We start from the raw sequence: 22,442 nt of genomic DNA, 5'->3' as shown, positions 1-22,442 counted from the left end.
AAATTGTAACTAGAACAGATTGGATCGCATTTGAGTCAGTATCTCTGCCTGAGTGGAGAGAGGCCAGAGGTTAGACGGAGTGAAAACATGTTTTGTGTTTTGTTTTGTTTTGTTTTGATATTAAGATATCTATAATTTGCTTATCTTAGAATTGGCTGCATCGAGGAGAAGCATTAAGTGCACGCGAAAGGATACCGAAAAATATGATATAATATAATAGTAATTTTAAAAAGAGCAAACATAAAGAAAAACGGCTGGGGGCTTCAGTACAAATTATGTTCTTCTGATATTTTATTTTATTTTATGTCACTTGATTTGGTTTGGTTTTACCGCTGAGACGAAAGCTGGAAAATAAATGCTTCCTTTATATGCGAGCCTTGGCCAACATAGCATCAATGTCAGAAACAGTTGCAAGCAGATAACTTTTTATTTATTTATTTATTTATTGTTATCATTGTTTTTATACTTTTTATTGTTTTTATCGTTAATTTAATTTAATTTAATTTAATTTAATTTAATTTTATTTTATTTTATTTTATTTTATTTTATTTTATTCGTCATGAAACACGCCGCGGGTTTCACTTTCACATATCTCCATTTAACTGAAAGGAGTGAGTCTTCTTGCTTCGCCTGACAGCTCGATAGCCAATGGGAACGCCGAACACAATACAAGCAGTAAAATAAACCAATGAGCGTTGAGAGGGGGCGGGCGCTGTGTTGTTGTCGCTGACGCTTCTCTTCCTGCTTTGCGGCGTGAATCAACAAACTGAGGAGAGCGACTCTCCCAACCCAGGAAAACAGAGGAAACTAGAGAGCCGGCAGCCGGTCAGGTAGTTTCAAACTGTTTATAGACGTTTTTTTGCAGTAAAGCCTTATTATCTTAATTCATTTAAGCGAATGGTTATTTAATTTTGAGCTGAATTGGAGCATACCACACCGGCTTACCAGTGATGCTGCTGCTGCTCACAAGACTGCAGCATGTGATATCGATTAGAGTTACACACACACACACACATACACACACACACCACTGTGCTAGTTCCTGGTGGACAGCTAGCTAGAGAGATAAGAGAGGCAGTGAGTTGCAGTTGTGGTTGGAGGTATTTCTTCTTTTTTCTTACACTCAAATTATTGTCTTTTCAGCTGCGTCTTATTTTGAAATATGGAGACTGCTCATGTGTTGGTGGGAAAGTGGACCACACTAAAGCACCTTTCTCTCATGTGTCTTTTCTAGCTTTTTTTTTTCTTGGAGGAAGCCTCTAAGGAGCACCTTGAGCAGAGAGGAGCAGTAACATGGACTTGGGGCTGTGAACCTGAGCAGCAGCAGCAGCAGCAGCAGCAGCAGCAGCAGCAGAGAAGGAGGAAGAGAAGGAAGAGGAAGAGGAGAGGACACCGGCCACCGGCTGGTAAACATTCCCATCCTGGCCCGAATCGGCTCTCCCAGACGAAACATGGTGCATGTGTACAACTGCCACCCATTCGCCTCGCAGCAGATAGTCCAGGTCAGTGATGCAGCCAGACGGGTGCCTTTCTCACACACAGCAGCACAGGGTTGAGTGTGTGCTGTGTTTTAAGGCTGGGACGACATCCTTATCTCCTGATTCGATGCTGTCACGACACTTGAGTGCCAATTCTACATGTATTGCGATTCGATATCACGATTTATTGTGATTTTGGTTTTTTGCGTTATCGTCTGTTGTGGAAATTGCTCGGAAACTGGCCATCATGGACAGTTTACCGAGGAAAACCAGGCACCCTCTGCATGACTCGGGTCTCTAGTTTGTGGTTGTGAAGTTTCATAAGGCTGTCATTATCCTAGATGTCGCTGTAGGTCATTTTATAAAGTGATGTCGAGTTTCATGAAATGGTCTCACTACAATGAAATGGCTGCTTTAGGAGCTAATAACATCATCACACATGAATCAAATGTGGCTCATTGAATCCACAAGAGTCTCAGCTTTACAGTCAAACCCAATTTATGCAACTCCAACACTGTTTTTTAGGCTTTTTCCCTCACCAAAATTTAGCCTACCTTTGAAGCGATATTTAGCCCCTTTGCTGGATTCCTTTCGGTCGGCTAGTTTCATATGATACCAGTGTCTTTACTGTCCATCAAATCAGGAATCAACAAATCAAGTGAAAAAGCAAAATCTCAGCACATATATTTTTGACAGTACTGCTCTATGTTTCCGTCTATCTGTTGAATCTGTTTGTTTCTGGCCTCAGGTGGAGCAGGAGCCCGGCCTGTTCTGCTGTGGCGGTGGAGCTCTGTTCGTGGTAGCAGTTGGAGGATGCAAGGTTACATTCATTCATTTTTTTCTTTTTTAATAATTACAGTAATATCACTTCTGCTGTGTTATTCTAAGCATGATTTGTTCTTTGTATACAAGGATACAAGGATACAAGGATACAAGGAAGTTTATTTGTCATTATACAACAGGTTGAATAATGAAATTAAAGTGTTGTTCCCTCTTGATTGATTAATTGATTGATTGTGTAGAAAATAGAATTATTAAGCCTGGAGGAGTTCAGATGGTGCATTTAGTAGTCTATTATAGTCTAGTTATAATAATAATGATAATAAAGACCAAAAGAGCTTGGTATCAGACCCGCCAGTTTATCTCTGGTCTGAAAAAGCAGACCGGAGGTGCCTGGTTCCTGCAGGGTGCTGACGTTGTGATATTGAACTAAACCCAGGTGGAGGCCTACGACGTGGAGCAGGAGGGCTGCCCGCTGCTCTGCCGCTTCGGCACCATGGGCACCGTGAGGAGCATCAAGTACAGCAACATAGGTAGAGCTCCTCCCCTCTCCTTTGTGTGTGTGTGTGTGTGTGTGTGTGTGTCTGTCTGTCTGTCTGTCAGGTCAGCCTCTGTCTGTGTGTGAATGAATGAAGACACCAAAAACACAATTAATCTGTAAATCACTACAAAACAATCTCCTCCAATAATTGATAGCTGCCAGGTAAACACAGTTTCCACATAAAAAAAGCAAAAGGAAACATTTAAATAACGTTTATAAAACTTAAGCCAAGAAAAACATGTCACGTAAATTTTTTCTTTGATTGTAACTGTGAGTACAGGTGTAGGCGATGATCTACATCCCCAAAGGACTTTATAAATGAGAGCATCAACAAAGTAGCAGCTACAGAAGTTGATTTGAGTGTGTGTGTGTGTGTGTGTGTGTGTGTGTGTGTGTGTGTTTTGTCGAGAAAGAGAAATAGAGATCCTTTAACATCCTGCCTTTTCTCTCTATTACCTGTTTACCCTGCATCTCCCACACACCTCCAGGTGACTACCTGGTGACCATCGAGGAGAAGAACAGCGCCACCTACCTGAGAGCCTACACCAACTGGCGCTACCAGGTAGGAGCTGAGGCTGGAAAAGCTTTTACACAGAAACCATGAATTAATTAAACACCATCATTACCCAAACAGCCACAAATTAAAAATGAGCTCAAAATTACCAAAACATTATCAGAACACTATTAAGAAATACAACTAGCAAAAAGAAAGCTATAAAATGATGTATTTAAATGTTGTATCATGTCATGCTGGATCGACATCAGATTTCTTGTGTTTCTGTGTGTTTAAGGACCATGAGTCAGCACAAAAAATGCCCAGAAGAGTCCAATAGATAATAAATATATATCCAATAGATTCTACCAGGTTGATGTCTGTTCTGTGCAGTCCAGCCTTTACTTTTTTTAATTTCTCTCTCTCTCTCTCTCTCTCTCTCACTCTCTCTCCCTCTCTCTCTCTCTCTCTCTCTCTCCCTCTCTCTCTCTCCATCCAGGCGGAGGAGAAGGCCCGTGTCGGGGTGCGCTTGTTGGGCCACCTGCTCCGTGGGGCGTCACTGCGGGGTGGAGCTCAGATGGAGATCATTGAGATCCCTCTGTCAGAGCGGCCTGTTGCCGTGGCGTGTTGCCCGGTAACGGGGGACCTTCTGGTCGGCTGCGACAAAACTTTGGTGCTGTTCAGCCTGAAGAGACAGAACCAGCAGAACCTGGTGAGAAGAAGAAACTCTCCACACGTGGAGATTTGTTCGAAATAATACACAGGAGTTTGAAGTTTGTGCAGTTTTCCATTAATTTTATCTCTTTACATCTGTGTCTTATATCCATGCTGAGGTAACTTTTCATTATTTAAAGCTTTAGGAAGTGTTAAAATATCAGATTCATTTGTTTTTATTAGGTGACTTTGTTCTACATGTCAGATTTATATAGAACAGGAACAGGGTTAGTAGTGCAATATGTAAAATTATGTTGTTTTTTGTGTTTTTTAATTGTACCTCTTTTAGGACACACCAATTACGGTTAGACATCATGAACAACAATTTGTTTAACATTTTATTTCCTATTGTCATGTATCCCGCTTTGCCCTTGCACATTGCCATATTCATCTGGTTTTCGATTTGTTTGTTTGTAATACAATTAGCCTTAAATTTAATTTCATTTAACGCTAAAGATGTTAGAAATTACTATTAAAATGCACTGTTTACCTTATATAGAGGAAAAGGTGGTTTACAAGGCAGATTTTTTCCTAGGCAGACAGAGAAAACACAAGTGGTACTGCTGTAGTCCTCACTAGTTACTTGTGGTCACCATTTGTGATTTTCACAAATGCCTCCTCTTCTTACTTTACCCTGGCATCTTCAGGATCACACCTGCATCAACCAGAGAAGCAGAGAAATCTGTATGAATCTGCCTCATTTTACTGTCTTTATTCACTATTGGATTTCATGACCTCTGCGTCTTTTTGTATTGTTTTACGTAGAGGTGAAATACTGTATTTAGCACCCGTTTGCTGAGAAACGTAATGAAATATCTCCCTTTAAAAAAAAAAAAAAAAAAAAAAACAGAGTCAGCAGAACCTGCAGAGCCCCTGGCAGAGCACTCAGCAGAGCTCCAGTCAGACTCAAGGTAATATTTATACACACACACACACACATAAAATACAAAGACATTTTATAGCAGAAACTCAGTTTGTGCCAAAACTTGTAGTTCCTCCTTAGAAATAGGATCCCACTTTGGAGTCCCAGCCGTCATTTTAAAAGATCATGTTTCATTAAAATCCACAGCTATTAGCATCAGTCACTCAGAATTCATATAAAGTATTTGAATCTACTTTTTTCAGGAAGCTACAGGGCATGTGCAGCTCTACCAGAGCCACCACAGTTGATCCCATTTTAAACTTACACAGCTGCACATGAGCATACTGAGCCTGTCTGTGATCATAAGCGCCTGGTTTTGTCCAACCAGCCCCCAAAAGAATTCATTAGAAAAAAAAACTTCAGTGTGTCTCTGGACGCACCGCTATGCTGACTTTCCTGGTGGACTGTCAAAAGAGGCTCTGTATTAAATGACGTCTCACATGGGATATGATCTCTATTAAAATGAGGCCAAGTCTGGGGGACAAAATGAGTTAATGGCTTAATGTAAGTCAGCCATTATCTCCAATAGAATAACTTCAGAAAATGACATTAAATTCTCTTTTACTGACCTAAATAATGACCCGTGTGCCTCTGAATGACTCTGAATGTAGGTTACTGTGTGGAAGAGCATACAGTGGGGGGTGAAGGACATGAATTAAGGGGGTATGATGAAATTAGAAAATAAAAGCACAAGGAGGATTCTTTTCCTCTTCTTGTTTTTCTGATTATGTGCAGTCTGACTTCTCCTTTTTTTTCTGCTTGTAGCTCAGAGTTCAAGTCCAAACCAGAACGTCTCTGTCTTGGATTTTGAACGCTCGGTCATCCTGCATGTTCCAGGAATTTCACCAAAGCAGGTACTTTTTCTTTCCTATGTTTTTCTTTGCCTTGCTTTCCTTTGCCTTGTTTTTTTTTTTTTTTTTTTTTACTTTACTTTTGTTTAATTTCGCTTTTATTTCCTGTGCTTTTCTTTACATTGTCTTCTATTCGTGCCATTCAGTGCACACACAATCCTGTCGAATCAAACTGGGAAATGATAATACCTCTTGGCAATTTATTCACATTGGAGCTCGAAACATCTTTACCTGCTAAACCATTTTCAGAAAATGTTTGCTAGAATTGCTCAGTGATCAGTAAGCAGCATCCTAATAATGTTGCTGTGCATAGACCAAAACATGTCGTCGATTTTACACGTCAAGGTGTAAGGTTTATTTCCAAAATACAATGGACTAAAATAGATTCTCCTTGGATTTGGGTTTTCCATCAACACCTCTGTCCTGATCTAGGTGGCGCTGTGTGCGGGATACGTGGCTGTGCAGGCAGAGCTGGAGGTGCTGGTGCTGAAACTGGATGCAACATCAGACCCTAAAGACCAGGAAGAAACTCCGGACACTCATCAAAGTGACTGCCCTCCTTGTTTTCTTGCCACACAAATTATATCCATTGTTTACCGAGGAGTGTCTACTTAGTCAAAGGAAGTAAAAGTTCAAGGCTCACCGATGTCACATTACATGGCTCCTGGGAATCAAAATCTTCAAATTACTGCCAACGTGTGAAATCTAGCTTTGATTGCCTTAAGTTTACATTTGTGAAATAACTGTGTGTGTGTGTGTGTGTGTGTGTGTGTGCGCATGTGTATTTTCTAGCAGATCCTGTTGATGACCCAACTGAGTTTCTGCTGTTGCCGAGACATCAGGAGTTGCTTGGCGACCGAGCCAGAGACTGTGGTCTCACCGTTACCATGGAAAAGACCGGCCTGGAGGACAGGGGACATTACAAAGTGTCCTATGTGCTGTTCAGGTATGTGTGTGTGTGTTTGTGTGTGTGTTCGGATTTTCTTGTACTAACATACATGCTTGAGCAAGTTAGTTTGACTTTTGACCTTTGAACTGAAGGTGTTTTTGCAAAGTGAGTATGTTTTTGACGAGTCCTCACTTCTACAAGAAGATTGTTCAGAATTAGCATTTACAGGATATTTGTGGTGAAGGTTGGGGTAGGGTTAGTTTAGGGTTGGGGTTAAAGTTTTCCCAGTTTTGGAAAAAAAAAAAACCCTGAGTGTATCTGTCAGTACGTCTGTGTGAAATCTGACTGCTGACAAATGATTCTTGCACCATCCAGATTTAAAATTTCTCCTTTTGCAGACGTTTTGCTCCAGATTTCGCACAGGGCTGCAGCGTGGAGGAGACTCGACTCCACTCCCTACAGCTCCACCCACTGTTCACCAGTGAGTACAGCATTTGTTTTTTTAGCCTTTGTTTACCCATGGAAGTACGCTGAGCACGTACGCTCTTTTTCAGCAACGCCCTCACACACATTCACACAGTTCCACTCATTCACACCTGGGACCTGCCCAGTACAACCAGCTGCTTCAATCAGCTGCTTGGAGGTTGTGTCTTGCTCAAGGGCACATCAGCTGTGGGTATTGAGGGAGGGGAAAGCATTATTAACTCACTCCTCCCATGAGGGCTGGGAAATATATATATGTATATATATATATATATATATATATATATATATATATATATATATATATACATATATGTATTTAGACTATGTCATGATACATGATACACATCTCAATATTTGGAAATCTTCTCTAAATCACTTCATCAGTGCTCGATTTAACCCTTTGATGCTCACAAACACACCGGTGTGATGATTCTTGTAGGGCTGGGCGATGTGGACAAAATCAAGTATCATGATATTTTTTACCAAATATATTGATTTTGTGGGGATGACTGTTGGTGCTTTCACAAAATATCTACACAATGACTTTTGTGATAAATTATCATCAGTAATGCTTATATAATAACTAAGTGGGTAAAGGCAAATATTAGAACAGCAAGAACAGTTTGATAAGTTCAAAACATCTATCGCTTTACAGTAATGCAGCCTCTAAAACCAGGAAAAGACAACACTTAGGGCATATCAGGATGTTATGATACAATATTTAGTCTCATATCACAACATTGATATAATAATCAATAGATTGGCCAGCACTAACCCCCACCCACATTTTCCTGTTGTTCTGGGATTGAACCGTCAACCCTTCCAACTACAAGCCTTCTTCTCTAAACTTTAGGCCACAGCTGCCGTAAAACAGCGAAGGAAAACTAACTTGCATCGACTGTCTCTTAAAGTCAGCTATAACTCGCCCTCTCTCTGTCTCTGTCTCTCTCTCTCTCTCTCTCTCTCTCTCTCTCTCTCTCTCTCTCTCTCTCTCTCTCTCTCCCCCTCTCTCTCTCTCCAGATAACCAGTCGGTGTGTGTCGATGAGCCGGCATGTATCTTCTGCTTCTTCTCGCTCCCCACCACTGGCTACCTCTACAGCCTGAGGGGCGGAGTCGAGCTGCTCTCGGCCTATCAGTATCCAGAGAAGGCCCTGGAGGCGGTGCTAACGGACCATCTGCTGCACGTCATCACCAAGTACGCCTGTTGTCATATTATGATGCACAGACATTAGCATGTGTTCATTTTATTTAAAAACAGCTTTGCATTAGATGTCACGCTGCGGAAAAGCTACAGGTATTAATTATGATAATTATAATTATTAGTCTGTCTCTTGAAAGTCTTCTGTTTGGTGTGTGTGTGTGTGTGTGTGTGTGTGTGTGTGTGTTAGGAGTGCTCTGCAGTGCTTCTCGGTTCGCTGTGCAGCAGTAGCAGCCAGAGTTGAAGACCCCTACATCGACACCACCATGAGGGTAGGAGCCTGACCTCCCACTGATAATCCCTGACCTTTAACCCCGACACCAACCCTGTTTTTTTTTTTTTTTTTTATTGGAATCTCCTTACATGCTTGTGCAGAAGTTTGTTTTTGGTAATGTTATGGAAAGCAGACAGCGAACAGGCAGGTCTAATACTTTCTCACTTATACCAAACATTGTTAAAGGGGAGGGAAGACATGAAACTTTGGCCAAAATGAATGAGCAGCACTGCCCTCAGTTGCCCTTGAGTATGAAGCTAATGCTATCTATTCACATTGTGGGTATAATTCTGTTTCTTTATATTAATGTTCTTTTTATCACAATGTTAAATTGTTAATTGCAGTGATGGACAAAGTACACAGTCGACTGCTTAACACTCCTGGTCAAATATTCCTTCACCACAAGTGAAAGTTGAATGTCATATCTTGCTGTGTACAGGATAGATTAAAACATTGATGTGTTCATGGGTGTGTCTGTATGTGTGTGTGTTGGTGTCTTTTTCCAGGCGTGCCCTCCCTGCACCCTGGAGGTGTGCGCTCTCAGGATGCAGCTGTTCATCGGCCTGCGCTCGCTGTGTGTGTACGGCCGCCACGTGGTCCTGCTCTCCACCGCCGACACGGAGACGCCAGAGGAGGCCGAACGCACCGCACAGCGCAGGAGCATGTATGTCTCTCACACACACATGACACACACACACACACACACACACACTGAGACACAAACACCTGCATAAATCACACTCGTGAGTAAAACACTGCACTGATCATTCACACGTTTTGGCTGTAAAAACTTCATCTGAGACATCGTCAGATATCTGTGGGCTTCTGATCTTGTTGAAGAGGACTTTATCAAACACTGGAGGTGTGTGTGTGTGTGTGCATGAGAGTGCAGCTGAATGCATTTATGAATGTGTGTGTGTTATCATCATTATTATTATTATTATTATTATAGTGAGTTGAAAGAACACACCATGCTGACTGGTATTTTCCTGGCGGTGGGAATCGATCCCTCAACCACGCCGGCTCTGGAGAGCCTTCTGTCCCGCCCCTTCCTGTAAGAGACCCCCTCCGCCCCCGCCCCCACCCCCACCCCGTGCCACCCTCAGAGTCTCAGTTGTCACTTTCTGGCCAAGCTGCAACGCCTGAACTGTCGGTATCACTCACCTTAGCAGAAGATTATTAACTGAGTCTGTACATGACGCCTCATTTTAAAAGGGTTTTCTTCACTTTGCACATCACCAACGACAAGAGTTCACCCACTTTGTGTCATGGAGACTGATAACTGTGAGCCAGCAGTGGCAATGAGCCTGAAATGTAATAGCAATGCAGTTTGTTTTTTTTTTTTTTTCAATTTTCAGGTCTTTTAACTTGAAGGTATTTGTTCAGCCTCTGTTGAGACATTCAGCCTAACTTTAACCTCAAAGGCAGTAAAGATATTACACTATGGGACTCTGAAGGCAGAAAACGTTTTTATTAGATGTCAAAATTGAAGTTGAACTATTTCGAACCTAAAACCTCTAATAGAAATTATCAAGTAAATCATGAATTTGAAAATGTGCCACTTTTACAACGATTACATTGTACCATGGCAACAAATAGAAAAAAAAAAAAAACACTATACTATATTTAAAGAAAATTGATTTCAGAAAACAAACTAAAGAAGTCTTTATAGATTTGATTGCAGAAGGGTTTCATTTCTTATTAAAACTTCTCTAGTTAAAGGAAATTCAATAATGTATCCTGGGAATTAGTGTTTGCTGGCAAAACGCTCCTGTATCGGTTCCAGTACCCTGAGTTTTAGACATAAAAGACGGCTGCATCCACTTTTTGGCACAAAGTCCTCAGCAGTGACGGCTCGACCTCAGGAAACCAACAGAGTGTTGTGACTTTGCAGCTTGGTCTAATAGTGAAAACACTTCCTGTTTTTGTCCCAGAGCTCAGCCAATCATAACCCATCTAACTTCCCTGAGTGTGTGTGTGTGTCTCTATGCTGACAGACTAATGATGTTTGGTTTGTTTCTAACACACACATACACACATATACACACACACTCAAACACTAGGGAGCATCGTGTGTGGCTGCTGGAGCCAATAAGCCGGTCAAGGAGCAGCATGTTAACCTGAGCATCAGGTTCACTAACTCTTAGTCTGGTTGTTTACGATGCTATACCTCTGTAATATTGTGCTGTTGAGGTATTAAAGGAATACTCCAACGTTTTGAGTAAAATACCCTTTTTCTGACTTACCCAGACTGAGACTAGATGTTTGATTCCACATTCACCTCTGTACGTCCTGTGGTTCACTTCCTGTGGGTAGCATTTTGTGTTAGCTTAGCATAAAGACTTGAAGGCTATGGGAGTCAGTAGCCTAGTTTTGGACGTACAGAGGCGAAAATGCTATTGAACATCTTGTCTCAGTCTGGGAAAGTCGGAAAAAGGGTATTTTGCCCAAAACATGGGAGTATTTCGTTAATTGCAGCAATACCTCAGGAGGATGCTCTTTACTGTGATTCTGGGTACGACTGAGAAACAGGAAGTACCTACAAATACAGAACAGAGCCACCTCTCTGGTGTTGTAGCTTTTATACAACGGCTAGTGCAAGTGCAAAACAGCAGAGAAGCGAGAAGGCCGGAGACGAGCTGCCGCTTTCTCGTTAGTGACCGGCAACGTGGCCGGATCGCCTCTCAGCCAATCAGATCGTTTGGCCGGGAAAACCCGTTGTATAACGTGCAGTGTGCTGTGTGTGCGATTGTGTTTTTGACCATAATGCATCACCAGAAAGACAGTTTGTCAGTTAAAGGAGAAAATGGTAAGTTAGAGATGAAAGGTTTTTCATGTGACACCCAAAGGAACCCGTTGTGAACTGTCTGTTGTTTTTCTAGATTTATTTACACATTCAGCGACTGGATTTATATTTTTAAATGTAAGAGATTAATGCCAGTAAAAATGAAGCTGTATTTGAGTATTTACGTTGTGTTCATGTGTGTTGTCACTGCGTGCTGTTCAGTAGGAGTTATTCAGCTGAACTGCACTGCCTGGACTCTGGACTCACAGACTCACAGACCTCTCTCAGTCAGTCAGACAGAGGTTTTTTTTCTTAATGTTGAAAATATAGAGAGGAAATTCATAAGAGCTTCATGTAACTAGAGATACTTGTGCAGTCTCATTTTTCCAACCAAGCAGCAGTGCATTCTTTGTCAGCAGCTCAAACTGGTAATAAATGCTCAAAACATCTTTGTATAACTCATATTTGATAATGATGGCCTTGATTACTATTAACACGGTCTGTGAACACTGAAACTTATATCAGTGCATTTTCCTATTGCCTGAGAGTCTATAGATAATATGAATATGAATAACCTTTATTTATGTAGCACTTTTCAAGCACAAGCAGCTTTAAGTGCTTTACATATAATTTATTAATACTGCTGATAATGTTCAAAGATAATAATAATAATAATACCATCACTATCACTAACACTAGGAATTATGGGTAGTTCCCTCTGATCAGTCTGCGCAATTTGCAAACAGCTAAAAGTCATAAGAAGGTCTTGCTGGTTCTGGCAGGGAGGTTAACAGGATGATGTTTGAAAGTCTGTGAGGCCGCGAGACGAGGCTCTGAGGTTCAGCAAACGTCTCCCTGTTTGATTTTTTACTTCCTGTTGCCTCTGCTGCTCTTTGACCTCTGACCCCAGCAACAGGAAGTGGACGGGGTCTCGGCCCAGAGAGTCCAGCGAGGTGGGACACGGGTGGAACCTCTATGTGGTCGACACCGTCACGCCCCTCACACTCTACCATGAGATGGTAACACACACACACACACACGCACTGTGACACAACTCTGTATGTGTGTGTGTGTTTGTGTCTGAAGGTCTATGCTTACATGTTTATGTCCTTTTTATTTTTTATTCACGTAAACAATGGCGTAAATCAAAAAAGGTCAACAAGGACAGAAAACACACTTAAATCTAACACACACACAGAACTCACCATGAAGAAAATAGAAATAAGTAAGTAAGTAAGTAAAATTTTATTTATATAGCGCTCTTCTCAGTACGAATACACAGAGTGCTTTACAATCAAAAACAGATAAAACGAGACAGTCAGGTGACCGTCGACAACAACAACATTTCAATATCGACAACGTCACACATAAGCAACAGAAACAAAACATCATCAATAGTAATGCCATCGCAGTGTGCAGGAGGTAGTGCGACATAGGTGCAGGTGCATTTCACCAACAAGAAAGAGCAGACCATAAAGCTGTACAGATGAAAACTAAAACAAAAAAAGAAATGAAACCAGAATGTGCACATGAAAAACAAAAAAATATTTCTGTAAATGTAGCAGTGGAGTACAAAACAAGGTGGCAGGAATCAATCAATCAATAAGGATGTTTTACCTGTACATTTAACAGTAAAAGAAGTAAGATTTGTTGAATCAATATCAATAACGATCCATTTTACTTTACATTTTCAGTTCAGCATATTCATGAAATCAGATGCCTGCAAACAGTGAAATGGCAGGCAAATTTAATGTTACTTTAGTGTATTAAAGTATCAGTATGACAGAAATAGTCATTAGAGGACACTGAGTCTTTCTGCCTCACATGTCCGCTCTTAGATTCAGTCAGCACACTTTAGTATAATATCAAAAGCACTTTTGTTTTGTTTTGTTTTTTTTTTTGTTTGTTTGTTTGTTTGTTTGTTTGTTTTTTTGATGCAGTGAAAAGGTTTATTATATCACTATGATCCGGGTACAATACACCGAGTCGGTCCATCAAGCAACTGATTCAAACTTGCATTTCACTGCCTTTTATTTCTCTTCCTCAATTCTAGATTCACACCTTCTCCTGTCTTTTTATTTTTTCCACAACCCATACACGAGGAAACATATTTGGTTTATTGTGCACTTTTGTATCAGTTTTTGCATAAATCCAGTTGCCTGTCATGTCTCTAATATTTAGTTTCCTGCTGTCGTTTTTTCTTTGCTGCCCATTAAAACTTTCAGAGCTTGATTTGCTAAATGTTCAGTCAAAATAGAGCTTGTTTTGTTTTGATTGGTGTGAATTCAGTTTGAGGCAGCATCACACAGCCCTAAATGTCTTTTTTTTAAACCTTGTAAATACTTTGTTGTAGATTTACCTACATATGCACACACATGAAAATATATTCATCTGTAGTTGTGTATTTCTCCATGTCGGTGTGTGTTAGTGTGTGAGCTTTAGTCTGTGTGTGTACACTCACCTCTGCTTCATTTGTCTGTGTGTGTGCGTGTGTGTGTGTGTCAGATTGAATACAGCCGTCGCTATGTGGAGAGCAGCCCGCAGACCCAGAGCTGTCGCCACCTCCTCTGTGAGGCTCACCTCCTCCTCCGCGCCTCCTTGCTCCAGCCGTCGTCACGGCAACGCAGCGGCGACGGAAACGCCGGAGTTTCACCGGAGACGAACACAGACGGAGAGACGGACGCCGACAGACAGGAGCTGGAGGAGGCCTTCAGGGCCAACTGTGCCCACCTGGGAGACTCTTTCAGCAGGTGACACTGAGCACACACACACACACTGAGCACACACACACACACACACACACACACACACACACACACACACAAACACAAAACTTTGCAGAAACACACATCATTAACACCCTGTCTCCTTTGTGGCGCTCTGTTCCGCTGTTCTGTTCTAAGTTATTCTTTACTTTTCTATTCTTTGCGATTCTATTCTATTCTATTCTATTCTGTTCTGTTCTGTTCTATTCTGTTCTGTTCTGTTCTATTCTACTATGTTCTGTTCTGTTCGGCCCTCTCAGGGGAAACCAGAGGGACTGCCACCTGGCTCTCCCGTACTACAGGATGTCTGGTCTGTCCGTCACCGACGTCATCGCCAGGAACCGCCCCCTCCCCAACAGCCCGCACTCCTACGGCCCCGGCTTCCTGTTTTACCTGAAGCACTTCCTGTTAGAGGAAACGGACCAGATCCTCACTCAGGTACACACAAGTTTATTATTTTATATATCATTAATGGTGTTAATCATTAATACCTATTAATCTCATCTGGATAATAACAAATAACTCACATATTGTTTACTAATTCAGTAAAAAGTCATTGATATTATTACATTAGCATCTTTTGTGCAACAAACAAACAATTTATTTGCAAATCACTTATTTATTATGAAATAATGTAAAATGTATCATTAATATTAATATTAAGGTTCAGTGTAGGAAATCGGTGACTTTAAGTTTTAACAGTAACTTAAATAAGGATTATCAAACTATGTAGTAATATGGTTATTGTGTGAAGTATTGTAAATTCAGTTATGACTCCTTTCAACACACACACACACACACACACACACACACACACACACACACACACAGCTAAACAAGCCCCCCCTCCCACACACACACACACACTCACAGATGCACACACACAAACTAGAGAGCCCTTCAGAATGCCTTCTCCCTGCAGGAAGCAGCTGATGAGGTAATAGACATTTTTAGCCAATCAGAGCCCTCCGAGCTCGTCAGTGTGTGTGCGAGCCCCGGCATGCTGCACGCCAGCCCCGCCCAGATGATGGTCCGGCTGCAGTACCTGGAGGACACCACGGGTGTGTCGGTTCCCCTGACGATCACCATGGCAACCATGGCCCTGCGCTTGGACGACCTGCTGCAGTACACACAGCTGATGGGCAGACACTCTGAGGTGAGAGAGAGGAGGGAGTGTGTGTGTGTGTGTGTGTGTGTGTGTGTGTGTGAGTGTATGTGTAAGAGTAAGTGAGGTAGGCATAAGACATAGTTAATACATTTTTTTAGAAACACTTTAGTTTACTTTTAATTCATCTTTACTAAATGACTAAATGACTAAATCATTTAAGAATCCTAAGTATATTCAAATCTTTAACTTGGATTATCAATCACTAACAAATTAACTAAGGTAACCAAAATCACAGATGCTCATTAATTTATAGACATAATAATGGATAAAAGATGATATAATGCATTATGTTCTGTTTTGTTTTGTAGAGTAAACAAATTCTGAAATGATTATCATCAGTTAGTGGTGGATTTAGGTTATTGATATTTTATTTATTTTTTTATTTTATTATTATTCACGTTTCTAGTTTTACGGCATGTCGTCTGGCATGTGTGTGTGTGTGTGTGTGTGTGTGTGTGTGTGTGTGTGTGTGTGTGTGTAGATGCTGCTGGTGTACGGCTTCATTGAGGAACCCAGGCTGTTGCTGCACGGTGGAAGTGGAGGCCAGGACACACACACACACCCCACGGCATTTGCTCGCCACCTCACACACTCCCAGCCCGGCCTGCTGGTGGCAGCCATGGTGGCTCTGCACGAGAACAACAGAGTCCAGCTGGAACAGGCTGATCAAGTATTCAAGGTGTGTGTGCGTGTGTGTGTGTGTGTGTGTGTGTACATACAGGGTCTTTGTGAGAACCTGTTTATGGTTTCGACCTGGAGTTGAAAGAGTTTGTGGAGATTTTGGCAGTGAATGAAGTAAACAAAACGTCTGTGTAGCTTCTCAGTCATCCAGGTCAGGGAGGTGAATCGGGGGCAGCTGGACTGTTTGTAGATGTTTCACTTCTCATCCCAGAAGCTTCTTGAAATGTCTTCAAAAATCTATAAACAGTCCAGTTCACCTTGATTCAACTCTATGTGGACAGTAAACGTAAGGCCCTCACAAACATAGGAATAAAAAATGTGTGTCTTTTTTATGCATCTCTTTGGCCTCCTCCTTTGGTATCCAGGATCTTATCAAAACCATTTTTATTTAACTTCTTTTAGACTGAATTTACTCCACTAGTTACCTCCTTCCAGGTTGGCGATTTACCGGCTCCTGTAACATCACCAGTGACACTCCAAAATAAGAGCCTTTTCTTAACTGAACTTCAGCTAAAATTATTTTTTATATTTATTTTCGGTATCTGTAAAATTCTTTATTTCCTTTGCAGGTCTATGCACCTAATCCATGTTGAAAAAAGTAGCTCATAAAATCACTGAGTGTGTGTGTGTGTGTGTGTCTAGGAGCTGGGTTGCGAGGACGGCTTGCTGGTAGATTTCTGGGAGGCGGTGCTAATGGCCTCATCACAGGAGGTTGTCATCCAGGAACTCCTGTTCCGATTGGCTGCGGTCTACATCGACCGGCTGACACACACGCACCCCGACACACACCCCGAACATCCACACACGCCTCCTGCCAGCCGGTCACTGAAGAGCGCTGATGACCTGGTACAGAATGCGATAAAAGTTCACATCTAGAAGATTTTTCCTCAAATTGACAACCGATCAACATGTGTATCTATATTGAACAGTCTAGTTTTTTCCATGAACAAATGCTAAAGATTTCATTAGACTGAAATCAACTGTGTGTGTGTGTGTGTGTGTGTGTGTGTGTGTGTGTGTGTGTTTATTTCAGATCAACTCGTGTTCTCACTATGGCGTGCTGTACCCGTGGCTCAGTATTCTGACTCCAGCTACAAGTACCAAATCCCAACAGCAGGAGGCGCTACACAAACTGCAGGTACTGCCCTCTTACGCTCCCTCTCTGTGTGTTTCCCCTTTTTTTTTTCAGGACGAGAGGATAAAATTGCCTGTGAATTCATTCCACATGTTTCTGTCCACTCAGTAATTTTGGTTTAAGTGATATTACTGAAGAGGAGAGCCATCAAGAAATTGTCTTCTTGAAAAAAGTGAGATTGAATTAGGCAAAAGTGAAACTGGCAGACTGTTTTACTTGCCTCCTATATTCAGACTAGTTGAAATTTTGTGGTGAGCTCAGCATGCAGCCCCTTTACCTTTACCCTTTTACCCTTTGGTCCCATGAGCCACCAAATGATGATATATAACATATAAATCCTCTCTCTCTCTGTCTGTCTGTCTCTCTCTCTCTCTCTCTCTCTGTCTCTCTCTCTCCAGTCTCTCCTTTGTGGGCCGTCCCTCTCTGTGTGCTCTGTCGTGCCTCTGTTGGAGCGTCTGTCAGAGGAAACTCTGTGGGGCTTCAGCCTGCACCTGCTCTGTGCCACCAGAAGGGGGCAGTACGAGAGCAGCATGGAGAAGCTGCTGGACCGGTGTCCCCAGGCCATCATACCCTACGCCAACCACCAGCTACAGGACACACACATGGTCAGTGTGGGCTGATGAATTCCAGTGGTGGAGTGTATAATCTGTTATATCCGTTCTCTGTTTAATTTGCCGTCTTAAATTGTGAAAATTGAGATCTGCTATAAAACTGAGTGGTAGTTAGTTTATAGAAAAGTCAAAATAGGATATGAATTAGAAACAAAATCATCTCCATTCCCTGCTGTTACCAAACAACAGCATAAACACTGGTTCTCTGAAATAGGGCTGGGCAGTAGATCAGTATTGTGATATGACACTAGATATCTTTGGATATCATAATATGGTGATAGTGCATAAGTGTCTCCTTTTCCTGGTTTTAAAGGCTGCATTACAGCAAAATGATGTAATTTTCTGACAGGTCTAGCTGTTCTATTATTCGTCTTCACCCACTTACATATTATATAGGTATTACTGATTAACATGTATCAAAAATCTGATTGTGTACATGTTTTGTGAGAGCACCAGTAGTCATTCCCACAATATCTCACAATGTTGTCACAGTATCGATATTGAGGTATTTTGTCCAAAAATATCATGATATGTGGTTTTGTGCATATCACCCAGGCCTGCTGTGAAAGGCTTGTATTCATCAGCTTTATGACACTGAGTGGTTTCTATTTATTCATCTGTCTGTCTGTCTGTCTGGCGTAATTTTCCTAGCCGCTGTGGTGGCAGAAGCTGCTCCCGGAGCTCTGTAACAGGACAAGAGCCGCTGCAGACGACAGCATCCTGTTGGCTGCCCTCAAAGGTACACTGCTGCCCCCAAAACACAGCCCAAAGTAGAGATCACAAAGAATCTACAATATAAAAGGAAAAAAAAACATCAACTCTGTTAGTGCTTTTGGTTTTATATGATGTGTTTCCATACCGACAGAGACGCTGGTAGTGGTTGCCATGGAGACGAGCCCTGCAGAGTTCCTGGAGTTGTTGCCTGATGACGGCACGGCGTCGTACTTCCTGCCTCACCTGCTGACCTGCAGTCAAAGACACTTGCTGGCCTGACAAACACACAAACACACACACAAACACACAGAGTTGTGTTACTGTGCCTCTTACCCTTGTTAATCCTGCATTACATTTTTAGAGAAATCCTCCTAACAGTAGATATGTAAACGCAGGTGACTTAAATGTGCACAAACACCCTGGAACAAACAAAGTAGAATATGTCAGTCGTTCTTCTATGTTGCAAATTGAGCTGGCACCTAGTACCAGCTGGTCTTGTCTGCAGCGCTGCGCCCTCATTTATCCAGTGAAAGCTGATTGAGTGTGTTTGCTTTTCCCCAGCAACGCCCTGCCTCAGTTTCATTCAGTACCTCACATTCGCACAGCACCAGTCGTCTAAGCTGCAGACTGCAGGTTACGGGCCTGAGTGCAAGAATTCCTTACTGAGGAATCAAGGAAGCTACCGAACATTTACATCTGATGACAACCGTGCATGAGAAACTGATGACAAAACCTTCAGCACCAAGGACAGCACCCAGGATCTTTTTTTATTTTATTTTATTTTGTTTCATTTTGAGCGCTATTTACTTTATTATTGATGAAAAAATGGACACAGCCACTTTATGTTTTTTTGTGCCAGACTCCCGGTCAGGCATTTCTGCTTATTGGCTCAGTTTTCACAGCAGCAGCTCTCTCAACAACGGGTTGATTTTTGGAAGTGCTCTCACAACATCATCAACATCTAAGCTCATCAAGCTAGTTAGCAGGGAAGCGATCAAACTGCAGTGCAGCACAAAGGGCCTCGGCGCCACAGCACTGCCTGCAGCTCCATTCTAGCAACCAGGTGTTTGTGCCTTGCTCGAGGACACCTGGACAGTAGATGTTTCATTTGTTCATTTCAGGATCTCCTTTAGCTGGAAACACAGTAGTCAGCTCATCGTCCTGGTGTCCACAGATAAGACAGTGACAACAATAAAACAGTGAGATGACAATCACTTCAATTACATATAAAAATGTATACATCTCAGTGACAATCTATAGTAATTATAGAGAATAAGCAGAATAAAATTAGAACAATTACAGATCATTGATGAGCACATTACTATATATACATACTATACACATGGTGAAAGAAAAGGAAAAAAAAAAATCAAAGCACACACCGTTGTAGTTATGCCTTACTAAGTCTTATTCATTGAAGTGTAGTTTAGATACCTCTTAAATGAGACCTTGCAATTAAATTTCCAAATGCCTGCAAGAAGTTTATTCCATGACTGTTTGTCACATGAATGATCTTTTCAGTAGATTTATCTTTGGATGGAGGAGCAGTATCTGACCATTATGTCCATTCCTTGTTTCATAAATTTGAATATAGATGATTTACTGTATTTGACCGAATAAATGCAATGCCTAGTGTGCGTGGATAATGTTCCACAAAAAATGATAATGCTGATCTGTATAAGTTGTGCTCTGCTGTTAGTAATGACAGATCTGTTGAGGGAGGAGAATGTGTTACTTATCTAGACCAGGGTTTCAAACCAGCAACCTTCAGGTCACAAGTTGCATCCCTGACCTCCAAGCTGTAGCAATGCCTTTAATTTTTTTTTTTTTTTGATATGTATTGCTTGTATATGACTTGGTAAATACTTAATCAACACACTGAAGTGTCCCTCTGCTTACACTTGATGTCACACACCTTGATGTTGATGCAGCAGCTGCTCTGTTTTACTTCAAGCAGGAGTTCTGTTTGAACCATTTTGGGAGATAAAGTAACGCAAAAGCAAGCCTTTCTTGTGAAATCATCATGTACTGCAAATGCTCTGCAAAAGCCAAAGATGCAAGTCTGTGTTGTGACGAGCAGAACCACAGAAGACGTGGATCAAGTTGTCCTGGAGACTTAACAACAGCATCAGTGTCATTTATATAAAACAGCATTGTAATATTAGGCTGGTCTAACAGTTGCAGAGCAGGACTGTAGAAACTGTGATGTTCAAATGTTTTAAATCAATGGCTCTGATGATGTATGTTTTTTGATTTGTTTTTTTGTTTTTTTTTACTTCTGAAATAAAACCAAAGAATTGAAGAGTACAGCTGAGAACTCAGTAGCAGCAGCTTTCATTTACTTTTCAATATAATTATACCTGTATCTGTTTGATAGGGTTAAATACAGATACACTGATCGCATAATGATTTGCAGGGAAGTATGATGGGGTCAAGCAATAATGTCTAAATGATTTTAATGTAATTAACTAAAGAGAAATAACACATTTCAAGAGAAAAGAAGGAGGAAACACTCAGGATGGCCATATTTGTCTTGATTGCATTTGTGTGTCTGCAAATAGTTGAAGTCTGTAAACCCAGGAGTAAATGCAGCATTACACTTAATCACTAGTTTTGTCTATGTTGATTTTAGACTGAATATATTCAAAGTATTCTTCCGTGGGAGTGTGATAATACACAGGAGAGAAAAGAGAAAATCATGCGACAAATCAGTTCATTTTCTCATCCTGTTTAGTCTTTGTCATTGTAGGAGACTAGAACGTATCCCAGCATGCATCAGGCATCAAGTAGCATCGGCTGTAGAGTTTTTTTTTTCCAATTTTAGGTCACTGTTCCCACTGATTTGTAATTAAAATGGCTGATCAAGAAACAACATACCTTACGTAAAGGCAAAGGTAACTTGTCGTGCTTGAGTTGTTTGACCTGCTGATTCCAGATAGTTGCAAGTGGTTTGTGTGAGGAGGTGTAACATCTGTTTTGTTGACTGTCTAGTCCATACACAGCTTGATTAGATAATGATCGATCACCCCAGTCTGGTATCTGGTATTTGGGTTCTTGCTTCAGTCCGCAAACCTGAGTAATTAGTCAATGGGAAAGTCTTCCTCCTGTTCTGGGTCATTTGGACACAAAGTTCAAGAAATGGTGTCGCACCCCGTCAGCTTACAGTAACACTTAAGTTAACCTAAAATTTGTGGATGGCTATGAATACTAAATGAGCCTCACAGGAAAACTGACCATGCATGCAAAAGTCTCGAAACCACCGTATTATAATTATTCCCTTTCCTAAATACTGTATTTCTGTGCAATGACTGCTATCTTCAATATTTGTACATTGTCTAATATCTGTTATTATCTAGTGTCATGTGTTGGTAATTGTTGGTAATGCAGAAAGAATATGTGCAGATGTTTGATTCTGTTTAAGCACATTAGGATAGGTACAGTATGAAGAGTTCAGGCTGAGTGCCCAATTAATTAAAAATAACGCAATCACCAGGTTAATGATCAGAGGTCACATAGAAAGGCTGGGGGAGGTGGTGGCTGATTAGTGGTGTTAATTGTGAATTATCTGCCTTTTCAGTCTTGTGGATTGGCCCTCTGTCGCCTCGGGCTGTCCCAGACAACACCAGTCACCTGATGTCTGACCCCAGGGATTCATGTTTTTTTTTTTTTTTTTTTTGCAAAAGCACTCTTGCTTCTCTGTTCCCATCACGTTTGTCTCATCGGCCATGAATCTGTAAAGAAATTAAAAGTCTGATTCTGTTTGTTCATGCCTCTCAACCACTGAGAACACACAGCTCAACCAATGGGAGCTTTACAGGCCACCTCTTGAACCAATCAGAGCTTTAGATCATGCACCTAGACCAATCAGAGTTTTAGAGTGTGCCTCTGAACCAATCAGAGACTCAGAACATGTTAGATCGCAGCTTTAAGTAATAAGAGCCCAGCTGTTTGGGTTT

At 41.4% G+C, this 22,442-nt stretch overlaps 1 protein-coding gene and 1 long non-coding RNA gene across 3 annotated transcripts; both read left to right on the top strand.

Moving 5' to 3' along the window:
• Positions 1 to 732: 732 nt before the first annotated feature.
• On the top strand, positions 733 to 20,800 carry hps3 (HPS3 biogenesis of lysosomal organelles complex 2 subunit 1). 2 transcript variants are annotated; one of them, XM_030048773.1, is made up of 24 exons: positions 733 to 830; positions 1,235 to 1,502; positions 2,227 to 2,298; positions 2,698 to 2,791; positions 3,288 to 3,361; positions 3,792 to 4,004; positions 4,857 to 4,917; positions 5,694 to 5,782; positions 6,212 to 6,326; positions 6,575 to 6,725; positions 7,067 to 7,149; positions 8,176 to 8,350; positions 8,544 to 8,625; positions 9,134 to 9,291; positions 12,323 to 12,431; positions 13,918 to 14,162; positions 14,438 to 14,615; positions 15,100 to 15,333; positions 15,827 to 16,024; positions 16,669 to 16,872; positions 17,060 to 17,164; positions 17,560 to 17,766; positions 18,424 to 18,511; positions 18,638 to 20,800. In XM_030048773.1, the coding sequence occupies exons 2-24, from the start codon at positions 1,452 to 1,454 to the stop codon at positions 18,763 to 18,765; spliced, it is 3,114 nt and encodes a 1,037-aa protein (XP_029904633.1). In that variant the 5' UTR covers positions 733 to 830; positions 1,235 to 1,451; the 3' UTR covers positions 18,766 to 20,800. The 2 variants fall into 2 exon arrangements, with proteins under 2 accessions (XP_029904633.1, XP_029904631.1); XM_030048771.1 differs by having other exon boundaries at positions 6,572 to 6,725.
• On the top strand, positions 10,011 to 11,075 carry LOC115357379 (uncharacterized). The gene is made up of 2 exons (XR_003928107.1): positions 10,011 to 10,841; positions 10,991 to 11,075. It is a non-coding gene; the product is annotated as an uncharacterized LOC115357379 (long non-coding RNA).
• Positions 20,801 to 22,442: the final 1,642 nt, after the last annotated feature.

The sequence above is a fragment of the Myripristis murdjan genome, chromosome 4 (genome assembly GCF_902150065.1).
Source record: "Myripristis murdjan chromosome 4, fMyrMur1.1, whole genome shotgun sequence".
In the NCBI taxonomy this organism is placed as follows: Eukaryota; Metazoa; Chordata; class Actinopteri; order Holocentriformes; family Holocentridae; genus Myripristis; species Myripristis murdjan.
This window is presented reverse-complemented; position numbering and strand designations above follow the sequence as displayed.

Coding starts and splice junctions, on each gene's coding strand:
- hps3 (XM_030048771.1), top strand. CDS start 1,452: ATGGTGCATGTGTACAACTGCCACCCATTCGCCTCGCAGCAGATAGTC. Junction 3,362..3,791: donor ACACCAACTGGCGCTACCAG/GTAGGAGCTGAG, acceptor CTCTCCATCCAG/GCGGAGGAGAAGGCCCGTGT. Junction 8,626..9,133: donor ACATCGACACCACCATGAGG/GTAGGAGCCTGA, acceptor GTCTTTTTCCAG/GCGTGCCCTCCCTGCACCCT.